Below are 14,155 nucleotides of genomic sequence, written 5' to 3'. Positions count from 1 at the left end.
TTCAGTGTTTTATCGTGTTTTCTCACATTTGTTTTAAAACGTCATCATGCACAAGAAAATGTTCAGTATCTGACACTCCCCATATATTATTATATTTAGGTTTTACTGAGTATTATACATTATTTCTTAAATACCATATTGATTATATATTTTACTATATTTGTAGATTATACTAAATGTTTTCAAAGTGCTTCCAGTTCCAGTTTATAGTATGAACACATGGAAGCAACACATTTAGTTCTGCAATTTAAATGAAGATAAACTGAGCTTTAACCAACAGGCGGGATGAGAGGATTCTTAAAATGATCAGTTCTTTACAGGTGGTTCATATTTCATGTCAATGATATTTGACATGTGAGATTTATTCTTTAAAACATTAACAACAATAACGTGTTGAAGTCCTGGATCACTTCAGACCAGCAGATTTAATTAGAATTTACAGTTGTTAGGGTCCTTGCCAGTGTGGTGCTGCAACTTCTACAGTTCTGGAGATCTACAGGAGAAACCAGGAAATGAACCTACAACCTGACAACCAGTGAAAAACCTGCTTTACCAGCTGAGCCAAACATACATGTTCCACCATGTTCTGGTTCCTCTACATTAACCATACTGCAGTAAAGCTGAAATACCAACAGATGCCACTCAAAGGCCATAAATTATTTTCCTGTGGAGGAATCTGGTCTATTTTATTCACATGAAATGCAACAGATCCACCAGTAGAGGGCACCCAATGACAACAAATAGCTGCTATACCCGGTTTCCAGTGACACAATTAGACAAAAACTCAGCCAAACTAAAATGTTACTAAAATCTAATATTTGATGTTGGGGATGGACGACCAGTTTGGTGCATGAGAAATAATATGGACATAGTTCCACACCATCATGATGAAGCCCTCAGTTGACCTATCTATGGTCATGAGCTCTGTGTAGTGAGAATAAGACTGTAGGTACAGGTGGCAGAAATGAGGTTCATCCAGAGAGTATCTGGAGTCAACCTTAGAGAAGCTGAGAAGGTTGAACATCTGGAGGGAGCTCGGAGTCGCTGCTTCTTCGCCTCTAAAGTAGACAGTTGAGGTGGTTTGGACATCTGATTTGGATGCCTCCAGGAAGACTTCCTTTGGAGGTCTTCCTGGAGGCCGACCTCACAACTCACCGGCATCCCAACCTCATCGCTCCCCAACACCCTGATCTCACCGCTCCCCAATACCCCGACCTCACCACTTCCCAACATTCCGACCTCATTGCTCCCCAACACCCCGACTTCACTGCTCCCCAACACCCTGACCTCATTGCTCCCCAACACCCTGATCTCACTGCTCCCCAACACCCTGACCTCATCGCTCCCCAACACCCTGACCTAACTGCTCCCCAACACCCTGATCTCACTGCTCCCCAACACCCTGACCTCATCGCTCCCCAACACCCTGACCTCATCGCTCCCCAACACCCTGACCTCACTGCTCCCCAACACCCTGACCTCACTGCTCCCCAACACCCTGACCTCATCGCTCCCCAACACCCTGACCTAACTGCTCCCCAACACCCTGATCTCACTGCTCCCCAACACCCTGACCTCACTGCTCCCCAACACCCTGACCTCACTGCTCCCCAACACCCTGACCTCACTGCTCCCCAACACCCTGACCTCATCGCTCCCCAACACCCTGACCTAACTGCTCCCCAACACCTTGACCTCACTGCTCCCCAACACCCTGACCTCACTGCTCCCCAACACCCTGACCTAACTGCTCCCCAACACCTTGACCTCACTGCTCCCCAACACCCTGACCTCATCGCTCCCCAACACCCTGACCTCACTGCTCCCCAACACCCTGACCTCACTTCTCCCCAACACCCTGACCTAACTGCTCCCCAACACCTTGATCTCACTGCTCCCCAACACCCTGACCTCACTGCTCCCCAACACCCTGACCTCACTGCTCCCCAACACCCTGACCTCACTTCTCCCCAACACCCTGACCTCACCACTTCCCAACATTCTGACCTCACTGCTCCCCAACACCCTGACATCATCGCTCCCCAACACCCTGATCTCATCGCTCCCCAACACACTGACCTAACTGCTCCCCAACACCCTGACCTCACTGCTCCCCAACACCCTGATCTCACCGCTCCCCAATACCCCGACCTCACCACTTCCCAACATTCCGACCTCATTGCTCCCCAACACCCCGACTTCACTGCTCCCCAACACCCTGATCTCACTGCTCCCCAACACCCTGATCTCACCACTTCCCAACATTCCGACCTCATTGCTCCCCAACACCCTGACCTCACCACTTCCCAACATTCTGACCTCACTGCTCCCCAACACCCTGACCTCATCACAGATCAACATCCCGACCTCACCACTACCTCCCCTGCTCCAGTGGGGCTCCACCTTTGGTGGCCAGCAGCCCAGCCTCCAGTAGGGTTCCACTGCCATTGGCCTCCTGCCTCTCTGAAGGACTCCATCTCTGTAGCCACACCCCGGGGTGGTTTTGACTATTTTTGGACACTTTTGTTTGATCAGGGCCACCCTCCAGACTGTGCTGGACTCCCTCTGTTGTTTTTGGAACTTCTTATTAGTTTTAACTCCCCCTTTTGCTGTCCTCAAGACTGTCTTGGTGCTTTTGAACTTTTTTGTCCCCCAGACTGTCTATGTCGCCAGTATAATGTTTACAGACTGGTTTATTATACACCATGACTTTCCACAGTCTGGCTAATATCTTTCATGAATATGACATGTTTAGTTTTGCTGATCAGACATAAAGTCTCAGTGAAAAGGTACTTCAGTTCAGAGCTGCTGTGTACTGATGCTCTATTTTAATGCTATTTAACGCGTTAGTACATGTTGGCGCATGTTAGAGCCTTCTGTTTCAGATTGGTGTGAGTTTCTATTTATTTCTATATCTGTCAGTGCACATTGGTACACGTTGGTGTCCATGATGTGGTTTATTGGTGCATGCTGGTGTATGTTTGTGTGTCAGTGCTTGTTAGTACACATTATTCCATACTGATGCATGTTTCGATGCCTGTTGGTGCATGTTGATGCACATTACTGCCCTTTAATGCATGTTGGCGGTTTGGTGTGCTCATGCACGTACATTATTTCACAAATATTCAGGCTGGATATTTGGTTTCAGACTTTTCCATCAGCTGCAGGAAACTTGAAGCTGTTTTTTCAGCTTTTTCTTCCTGTAGTTTCTCTTGAGTTTTTCTTGTCAGTCAGTCAGGTGTTCCATCTCATTGTTCCTTCCCAGGCTTGAACTTTCCATCCTCAATGTTTTTGGAGCTTCGAGGTCTTCAGCTGCATGTTCTGATCCATTTCTTATATATTCATTTCTTGCTCTGCTCACATCTCCTCAGATGTTAAACTGAACTAATGTTGTCTCCTCATCCTTCTGTGGAGATTCTCAGTCATCTAGGTCCTGGTGATGGTAGGAGCTTCAGGAGAAACCAGAGGACATAGCTTTGCTCTACCTATTCTTTAGGGAAATTGTTTAATGATGTTGACAACAACAACGAGACACAAAAGACAAAAACGAGACATAAAACTACAGAAACATCATCAACAGGTTCTGCTAACATGTTGTGGGAAACATGTTAGCAGAATAATATAAATAAATTATTATTATTATTTAAAATATTATGTAAAAAAAATGTTCCCACAATTACAGAGACATCAATGAAAAAATACAAAAAAAAAAAAAAAAAAAAGAAAGAGATTTAAACTTTATTCTAACTGTTTTATCAGAGATCCAGTTTGGTCATCAGGGGGGTGGACAAGAGAAAAATGTCATTTTAGGGGAACTCCAGACTTATTTGATATTTTAAAATATTTTAAACATTCTTTTCTCCTAGTTTTTATAGATTTGGTCTCAGGACAAGAACATTTACACACTACCGCAGGTTTTAGGGTTTTATACATGGATTATTGGAAATTTGATGGGTGGGACGTAGAATGTCCTTCTGTTCTGGAATGAACCATAAAGGAACTGAAAAGTGACATTATTTAGGTTGTAATAAGATCTAAATTATTCTTATTACATAATGCCTTAAATAATTCCAAAACAACTATTAACTTAACTTAACCTTTCATTTCACATATTTCTAGTTTTTTTTATTGCTTTAGTTATTTTAGATTCATGGAAACAAACTGTAGGACATCAAACCGTAATAATAAATGTCTTTCAGAGACAGAAGCTCCAGATTTATGTTGCATCGCTGCTAAAATGAGATGAGAGCAGAACAATGAAGCAGAGCAGTAATCCCAACTGTTTCTAATCTGAAAGAGTTTTTATTTCTGTGTGTGTTGCTGGATTACAGCTGAGTATCACTTTAATCCTTCACTCGTGTATTTTACAGTAAATTCTGCCATCAAACAAACAGCAAAACATCAAACCTACAGAGAGCCTACAGAGAACCTCAGAGAACCTCAGAGAACCTATAGAGAACCTCAGAGAACTCAGGATTTAATCACTTTAATGAAATGGAGCAGCAGGTTCTTCTGCATGAAGGAAGCTGAATTTACAGAAAAACTCTGAGTTTGTGCTTCTTTTCTTTCTGCTCTTCAGACTAAATGGTTTTTCTGGTTCATTCTGTGATCTTCAGTACCTCGGCTACCATCAGCTACAGAAACTAAAACTGATTTCTGTCCAGCAGAAGGTAAAGTTTGGTCCTTTGATCTGCTCGTTAAAGATGGAGAGTCTGTCTTCTGCTGCTGGACCAGATTCACAGTAGATCAACCTCCAATCACCATTGATTAAATCTGCATCCATTAAAGAGCTCTGCCCCCCTCCACTAATCCTGATTACACTGGCAGACAGAGGTCTCCACCGCCACAGACCACCAGAGAGCCGGAACGCAACACTCAGGACTGGACCAGGAGGACCAGGAGGGGCAGAAGAACAGAAAGAGCCACCAAGAGGAGGACGAAGGTGGAGAACAGCTGAAGTCAGCATCATGGACAGCAGAGGAAGGAGAGGGACGAATGGATCCTTCAAACGCTCATCTATCAAACGCAGCACGTCCTCTGGATCACAGAAGGTAAGAATGAGGCTCACCTGAGACTCACCTGACACCTCAGAGTCTCAGCTTGGTTTCATCAGATCCAAATAGTTTCTGGAGGTTCCTGGTTTCTGTTCATGTTCCAGTTCCAGTTTTGTGTTCTCCATGTGATGCTGGTGTTCTATCTGTGGTTCTCCTGACCAACACCTTCAGAGGTTCCTTCAGGATGAACAAACTCTGATGTGGTCTGAGTCTGTCCAGATGTTGTAAAGCTCTGAGATCTAAAGATCTGTAGCATCTGTTTCTTCCAACTGTAACTCTGGGAAATATTTCAGCCACTTTGGATTTAAACAGTGTCAAGTTTTCAGTTCAGAAATCATCGTTTGGTCAAGTGACCTGGTCCGTCCCCGCCCCCCTCTAGTCATGTGACCTGCCCCCGCCCCCCCCCCTAGTCATGTGACCCCACCCTCCTCTGGTCATCTGACCTGGTCCACCACCCCCCAGTCATGTGATCTGTTCATCTCTGGTTATTGTGTTCATGTGACTTTTGCTCCACAAATATAATCAGTGTTTAACTTTCTCTGACACTGAAATCAGACTGAGAAAAGTAAAAGTTACTGAGAGGATCAGTTACTGATCAATCACTGATAAATAATTGATCAGTCACTGATCAACCACTGACCAACCACTGATCAATCACTGACCAACCACTGATCAATTACTGATCAATCACTGATCAATCACTGACCAATCACTGATCAATCACTGATCAACTAGTTAATCAGTGTTTCACTCCTTCAATAAAAATTTATGAAAAACATTGATTTCAATCATGTAATTGTTTTTAAATTATATTTTTAATCCTGTGAAGTAACTGTGACCTCAAAATACTGGAAGATATATTAATAAAATGTCAAAAATAATACAATATCCCACAATATAAAAAAATATAAAATAAAAAATAAAATCTCCAACAAATATATTTTTTAAACATGTCCTTAAAGTTTGAATAAAACTAAAACAACACATTTTTGGATTATTTCATGAAGTATTTTTACTTTGGAATATTTTATGTAGTATTTTTACTTTGGAGTACTTTAGAGTATTTTATGTAATAGTTTTACTTTGCTGTATTTTACGGAGTATTTTTATTTTGCAGTATTTTGCTGAGGTGAATTCATTTTATTTTTGAAATTTTGTTTTCAGCATTTATTTTTTCTATGTTGTCAGAGCAGCTTCCTGTTTCAAAATAAAAGTGGCTCATTAAGCAAACAGCTCTAATCTCATTAAAGCCTGTAATCCAAATCTGTTTTCATTCATTAAACTCAGCATTTACACCACAGACACAGAAACTGAATCTGACACCAAGAACAAAAACACTTCATCTAATGTTCCCGGAAAACTCAGTAAAACGACGTTTTTATGTCCAACATGAGGACGATGAGTGAGCAGGTCTGATGGTGCAACCAGAGTTCTAAAGGGGCAGAAATTTAAATATATTTTCTTCTAACTGGAAGCATGATTAGATTATTAAAGCTCCTATTAGTGCCAGTCACAGGAAGCGCGCTGTTAGGCTGGAAAATAAAGGTTTATTTTTGGTGGAACATCAGAGAACTGGTCTGGATGATTCTACCACTGAAGAACAGATCTTCAGATCAGTGAACCTAGACAGGTTCAGGACTCCGCCTGCATTATTTCTCCAGTTATGTTGTAAAATTGATCCACAGATCAGTGGAAGAAAACAATCATCAGGACCTTCTCAGAACATTTAACTCTAATGGGACCTCTGAGCCGAGATCTGAACACAGAAATCAGACTTTTATGAGATCGGAGATGTGAACTTTTATAAAAGCTGAGGTGGAATGACCCACGAGGAGAAAATATCATGGATGTTGTGGAGCAGTGGCGTACACAGACATTTTGGGGGGCAGGTGCTCAGTGGAAAAAAAGGGCACCTTGTGCTGCATGTAGAACCACTGGCTGCCTTAATATGACAGTGTGAGATCTGAAAAAATAAAAAAATCAGGAACACATTTCCTGTAACAGCATTTATTTTAACATCTTAATAATAACACACAAAGGGTCAATAAAAGTCAGAGTTTTAATAATAGCCTATCAATGTAAATACAAAATTACTGCAAGTGTTGTAACGTAGAAATAAGTCATGGTTAGTACAAAACAATATATTTTGCTAATACAGCCTATTGCCTGATTTTGTTCCATCAAATCACTTTGTGTTGAAAAAATAAATCAGGAACAGCTTTTAAGGTATCTCAATAAAATTAGAGGAAAAGGCCCTAAAAAGAGAACATGACTCTGATGCTGACTCTGACCTTTCTTCTTCATGATCACGATCTGTCTCCTCATCCTCCTTAGATGTTTTTTTTTTAATCCAGGAGAGCTGAGAGCTGCTTCCCTGCTGTAGCTCCCTTTCTTTGTCTGTCTTCATCCTTTCCCTTCTGATCATGCTGCGATTGGCAAATTAAAAGAGGTCGACAATGTCCAGACTGATTCCTGACATGAGGCTCCAACAAGGCAGAAAGCTATTTTTTCTTTTAGTCATTTAGCAAATAAGTCACAGCAAGTGTTGCCTCTACCTGATGTAGGCTAATAATAAACCTACACAAACTAAGCTAATCATATGCTGTACCAATTCACCAAATAACATTAGCTATGTGGTCATCGTCGTCACATTATGTCGATTAATTTATTATTATTATGGGCAGCGTGGAGCTTGTTAAGCAGGGGGCAGTTGGCTAATTTAGGCATGGTTGTTTAGCGCTGCATGAAACAGGCTACTTCACAACAGAGACAAATCAATGCACCGTGTGGCAACTGAGGCTGATGAACAAAACACTGGATTCATTTACGTGTTACCTGGTTGGAGGCTACAGTCTATATGGGCTGTGCAGCTGCTGCCACGCGTGTCCGCTCCTCATGGTCACGTTAAGAGATGGGGCGGGGCGAGTCACGGCATGACACGGCATGGCACGGGTCGTCTGTGTGTGTGTTTAATGTTTAAATTTTTTTTAAAAAGTTGAGACACGGAGGGCACCTGCTTGATACTGAGGGCAAGGGGGAGGTGCTCTAGCACCACCTGGTGTCTATCTGTGCACGCCACTGTTCTGCAGTTTGGATGGAGGAGAGCTTCTGCTGAGAAACCTGAGTGATTCTGATGACCTGAAGAGAAGAAGTTCAAACACAAAGAATCTTGAGCAGGAGGAGTTCAGCTGCAGGTTTGGCTTCACACTCTGGGAGTTCTTCTGAGCAGATCGGTGGAGTCTGAAGGATGAAAACTCTGCTTGGCGGGTCATGAGACTCCAGGAAGTATTAACTTGGATCCGGTCATGAGACCTTCTGCAACAAAGAGTCTTGCTGCCTCACATGCTGGTCACATGAAGCTCTGGGCTGCATAAAGCCAAGTCCTCATCTGCACCGCTGCAGCCAGACGGAGACATGTCCTGACAGTCCTTATCAAGTCTTTATCGAGTCTTCATCAAGTCCTGAAAGATTCTTCATCAAGTCTTCATCAGGTCCTGAAAGAGTCTTCATCAAGTCTTCTTCGAGTCTTCATTGAGTCTTTATCCTATTTGGACAGAATCTCCATGGATCAAATTGAGTTTGACTCGACCCGTGTGGATGTTCAGGTTGATCTTCAGGTTGATCTTGGAGCTGCTGCATCTCAGAGGTCTGTTGGTCTGACATTATTTTTTCTTAGCCCTTTGATGCGTAGACCACATGAGGAGATACCCATTTTCCATTGGATTTGGGTCACTTTTGACCCAGGTTATGCATCAAAGGGTTAAAGAGATAATTATGTCAGAAAACTGGATGAAAAGAGAACAAACTCTGGAAATGTATCAGTTTTCCAGCCCTAGATATCTTCAAAAACCACCTGAAGTCCAACTTTTACCTCAGAAAGTTTCACCACGTTGGTCCAGACTGTAAGGAGCTCTAGAAGCGTTTTCTTTATCAGACAGGATTTAAATGATGACTGACTTTATTCCAGTTGGATCCTTTCACACGTTCTGGGTTCAGAAACAGAAATCTGTGAATCTAAAACACCTTCAATCAGTCACTGCACTTTAAAGGTTTGTTGTTTCTAATGTAGAAGGTTGGGTTGATTTTATTGTGTTTTTATCGCAGGACGTTCTCTCCTCTGGAGGAACTTGATGATGAGGCAGCAGCTTCAGAAAACACCTCAACTGTCTGTTATTGATCATTGATCAGTGATCAGGTTCCACTATCAGCTGATCAGAGCAGGATGATTATGATGATGGTGATGATGATGATGATGATGATGATGATGATGATGATGATGATGATGATGATGATGATGGTGATGATGATGATGATGATGATGATGATGATGGTGATGGTGAGTGATGGTGACGATGATGACGATGATGACGATGGTGACGATGGTGACGATGGTGACGGTGATGACGGTGATGACGGTGATGATGATAGTGATGGTAATGGTGAGTGATGGTGATGATGATGATGATGATGATGATGATGATGATGGTGATGATGATGATGATGATGATGATGATGGTGATGATGGTGATGATGGTGATGGTGATGATGATGATGATGATGATGATGATGGTGATGGTGATGATGGTGATGGTGATGATAGTGATGATGATGATGGTGATGATGATGGTGATGGTGATGATGATGGTGATGATGATGGTGGTGATGATGGTGGTGATGATGATGATGGTGATGGTGATGATGATGGTGATGATGATGATGGTGATGATGATGATGATGATGATGATGATGATGGTGATGGTGATGGTGATGATAGTGATGATGATGATGGTGATGGGTGGTGGTGGTGATGATGATGATGATGATGATGGTGATGATGGTGATGGTGATGATGGTGGTGATGATGGTGATGATGGTGGTGATGATGGTGATGGTGATGATGATGATGATGATGATGATGATGATGAAGGTGGAGGTTCACGTGAAAAAGACAATAAACGTGAAGCTCATGTTAGACGTTAATCCTCCATCATCCAGAGTGCAGGAATCTCACAAAGAGCAGACGCACAACACAACAATACACACAATACTACACACACACACACACACACACACACACACACACACACACACACACATACACATACACACAGCTTAGTTTCCAGCAGATAAAGAGCCGCTCTGTGTTTCTGTGTTTTCGTTGCAGCATTAAGAGGATTTAGTCGTAGAGGAATGGAAGCTTCACTCTCACAGTAATTAGTCAGATCCATTCAAACCTCATGGTGCTGCTTTTTCTTCTGCTGTTCATCTGAACCAGGAACCAGCATTTATGATGCACAGAATGAATCTGCAAACCTCCACAATATAAAATAATAATAAACTAAATATCTGAGGATAGGGTTAAAGCTGCTCCAAACGTTTACATCAGTCTGAACTTCACTGTTTCCTTTAAACTGCATTCCCTTTCTCATTAATGCTGTGGTTTATATTAACAGAAGAAAATCTCTCTTTTATGAACAGAACAGACACAGGAATGTTTTAGAATTTTATTCATTAAACAGACAGAAATGTGCTCCTTTTGTTGTTTTTCTTCTCTATTAACTCGACTCAGAACTTCTTTAAATCAGTCAGATTTATTTTTCCAGAATCGACTTTACAACTCGACGATAATGATTCCTATTTCCCTGTTAAATGACTGATTAGAGTTCCTCGGCAGCATTCTGACCATTCTTGTTCTTGTGTTTCAGACTCAGAAAGCGTGGATCGAGAGAACCTTCCAGAAGAGAGAATGCATCCAGATCATTCTGAGCAAAGATGCCAGCAGGTTCCACTTTCACATTTACTCCAACAGATAACTGTTCTTTTAAAACACTGAGAAATGTTCCCACAACGTTATCTAAATGTTCTGATAACATTCATATACGTCCTAATCTAATGTTTAAAGAACGTTTCTACTGACTGTCAGGTTAAAGCAGAATGAAAAGGGTTTTAGCTGGTTGGATTCTCTCAGATTGGAAAACATGGTCCAGAGGTTGAGACCTCAGGTGACAGAACGTGCTTTATAAGATGTTCCTGGACTGTGGTCTATGAACAAAAGAACATGGAATCTATCAAACGTTCCCACAAGGTTCCATGATGTTAAATGATAACAGGGAAAGAACATTCTCAGTGAACAGTATTTAATTCAGAAAATGGTTCTTTATAGAACTTTGGATCTAAAGAGCTTCATACACTGAACCTTTCTAGAGAACAGTTCTGTTGTGGACTGGGTTCTCCAGCAGGTTTCATCAGCAGACCTGTGATCAGTTTGATCTGAATGTTTAAGGGATAGAAGAGGCTGGATCACCGAACCCTAACCCTAGTAACCCGACTAACTCTACTAACCCTAGTAACCCTAGTAACCCTCCTAACTCTAGTAACCCTAGTAACCCTACTAACCCTAGTAACCCTACTAACCCTAGTAACCCTAGTAACCCTACTAACCCTAGTAACCCTAGTAACCCTACTAACCCTAGTAACCCTAGTAACCCTACTAACTCTACTAACCCTAGTAACCCTAGTAACCCTCCTAACTCTAGTAACCCTAGTAACCCTAGTAACCCTACTAACCCTAGTAACCCTACTAACCCTAGTAACCCTACTAACCCTAGTAACCCTAGTAACCCTACTAACCCTAGTAACCCTAGTAACCCTAGTAACCCTACTAACTCTAGTAACTCTAGTAACCCTAGTAACCCTACTAACCCTACTAACTCTACTAACCCTACTAACCCTTCTAACCCTACTAACCCTAATAACCCTACTAACCCTAATAACCCTACTAATCCTACTAACTCTACTAACACTAGTAACCCTACTAACCCTAGTAACCCTAGTAACCCTACTAACTCTAGTAACCCTAGTAACCCTCCTAACTCTAGTAACCCTAGTAACCCTACTAACCCTAGTAACCCTACTAACCCTAGTAACCCTAGTAACCCTACTAACCCTAGTAACCCTAGTAACCCTACTAACCCTAGTAACCCTAGTAACCCTACTAACTCTAGTAACTCTAGTAATCCTAGTAACCCTACTAACCCTACTAACTCTACTAACCCTACTAACCCTTCTAACCCTACTAACCCTAATAACCCTACTAACCCTAATAACCCTACTAACCCTACTAACTCTACTAACACTAGTAACCCTACTAACCCTAGTAACCCTAGTAACCCTACTAACTCTAGTAACCCTAGTAACCCTACTAACCCTACTAACTCTAGTAACCCTACTAACCCTACTAACCCTTCTAACCCTACTAACCCTAATAACCCTACTAACCCTACTAACTCTACTAACACTAGTAACCCTAGTAACCCTACTAACTCTTCTAACCCTAGTAACCCTACTAACTATCCTAACCCTAACCCTAACTCTACAGGAGCTTCACATAGCTAGATTAGCATAGCATAAAGCTTCACTTTGAGACCAGACACATTTCTGTCCATCATTTATTCATGTTTCTGACAAAAGAAGCTGAAGTTCCTGAAGTATAGAAACCCTTTTGTTCATCAGAAAGTTCTGCAGTTCTGTTCCTGAAGGAAATGAATGTTCCTTAAGGCCAGGTCTTCATGCTGCCATCAGCTGATGAGTCTCATGTAGCTGATTAGATCCATAGACTGTAGATCTGCAGGCAGGCTGGGTTAAATTCATCACTTCAGTCTGTGGGCGGCATGGTGGGTCACTGCTTAGCACTGTAGCCTCACAGCTAGAAGATCCCCGGTTCTCATCCCAGTCTTCCTGGGATCTTTCTGCATGGAGTCTCCATGTTCTCCCTGCTGGGTTCTCCAGGTTCTCCATCTTCTTCCCACAGTCCAACAACAGCTGAGGCTAATCAGTGATTCTAGATTATCTGTAGATGCGAATGTTCGTCTCTATGTGTAGCCCTGTGATAGACTGTTACCTGTCCAGGTGACTGTATTTAAACATCAGTGAATTGTTTTCCAGTAAAACAACACTGAGACTACAGTTATGAATTCAATCACGTTTACCTGCAGATTTTCAGTTTTTAAAAAAAATATAAATATCCTTTAATAGCCAATCAAAGTGATTGTTATTGGTTTTGTTTTGTATTTAGAGCTTCTAGGAGCTTCAGTAAAAGGCAAAAGGACTTTCTGAAGGTTCTAGAAGACATTTTACCTGAAGTGAAAGAGAAGTCCAGTTGCTTTAAGTTTCTACAGACCGCTGGTTCGTGAGGATGTGAAGATGCACCTGTTTATCTGACGGTCAGACAGGAAATTCCTCCTTAAGATGTTGTTGATGTTCAGGTGCAGCTGTGGTCAGCTGGTGGCTCAACACACCTCCATCCCTCCCAAAGACGAAGGAGCTCCGCTGGTCCAGCTGGAGCCTGCAGAGAGGTGGAGCGCCCTGAAACACACCCAGACCTCCCCGACCGATGCCTATGGCATCCTGGAGTTCCAGGGAGGAGGACTCATCAACAAGGCCATGGTACCAATGAGGCAGATCTGCTGGGTTTACTGGGAGCTTCACGTTAGAGATCTGAACACTGACTCCTCCTTCTGCCTCCCCAGTACATCAGGGTCTCCTATGACTCCAAACCGGACTCCCTGCTCCACCTCATGGTGAAGGACTGGCAGCTGGAGCTCCCCACGCTGCTCATCTCCATCCACGGAGGCCTTCAGAACTTCGACCTGCCACCAAAACTGAAGCAGGTCTTCGGTAAAGGACTGATCAAAGCTGCTGTCACCACTGGGGCCTGGATCTTCACCGGAGGAGTCAGTACAGGTACCGACCGGCGGAGCGCCTCCCTCCAAGACCAGCTGGTTCATCTGTTTCCAGTCTGTATGCTATGCTAAGCTAGCTAGTTTCCTTGGTATCCAAGCTTAGCGTCTGATCTAGACCTCCCGATCCTGATCCTGATCTTTGGTCCTGATCCTGATCCTGATCCTGGTCCTGGTCCTGGTCCTGGTCCTGGTCCTGATCTTTGGTCCTGATCCTGATCCTGATCTTTGGTCCTGATCCTGGTCCTGGTCTTGGTCCTGGTCCTGATTCAGATCCAGATCCAGATACTGATCCTGGTCCTGGTCCTGGTCCTGATCCTGGTCTTGATCCCCTGATCCTACTCCTGGTCCTGATCCCGGTCT

At 42.9% G+C, this 14,155-nt stretch overlaps 2 protein-coding genes across 3 annotated transcripts in view; both read left to right on the top strand.

Moving 5' to 3' along the window:
- Positions 1 to 964: 964 nt before the first annotated feature.
- On the top strand, positions 965 to 1,814 carry LOC129350912 (uncharacterized protein C2orf16-like). The gene is given in 3 exon segments (XM_055019080.1): positions 965 to 1,063; positions 1,194 to 1,269; positions 1,750 to 1,814. Coding segments are annotated over 3 exon segments (240 nt in total).
- Positions 1,815 to 4,422: 2,608 nt separating this feature from the next.
- Positions 4,423 to 14,155, top strand: part of LOC111567952 (transient receptor potential cation channel subfamily M member 1-like) — a 33,082-nt gene continuing 23,349 nt past the window's right edge. The window contains exons 1-4 of one of the 2 annotated variants that reach the window (XM_035947734.2): positions 4,423 to 5,051; positions 10,760 to 10,836; positions 13,319 to 13,499; positions 13,583 to 13,796. In XM_035947734.2, the coding sequence (XP_035803627.1) occupies positions 4,968 to 5,051; positions 10,760 to 10,836; positions 13,319 to 13,499; positions 13,583 to 13,796 (556 nt within the window). In that variant the 5' untranslated portion in view covers positions 4,423 to 4,967. Of the gene's footprint in view, positions 5,052 to 9,114; positions 9,494 to 10,759; positions 10,837 to 13,318; positions 13,500 to 13,582; positions 13,797 to 14,155 lie in introns of those variants that run through there. The other variant, XM_055012582.1, reaches the window with a different exon arrangement.

The sequence above is a fragment of the Amphiprion ocellaris genome, chromosome 1 (assembly GCF_022539595.1).
Source record: "Amphiprion ocellaris isolate individual 3 ecotype Okinawa chromosome 1, ASM2253959v1, whole genome shotgun sequence".
NCBI lineage: Eukaryota > Metazoa > Chordata > Actinopteri > Pomacentridae > Amphiprion > Amphiprion ocellaris.
This window is presented reverse-complemented; position numbering and strand designations above follow the sequence as displayed.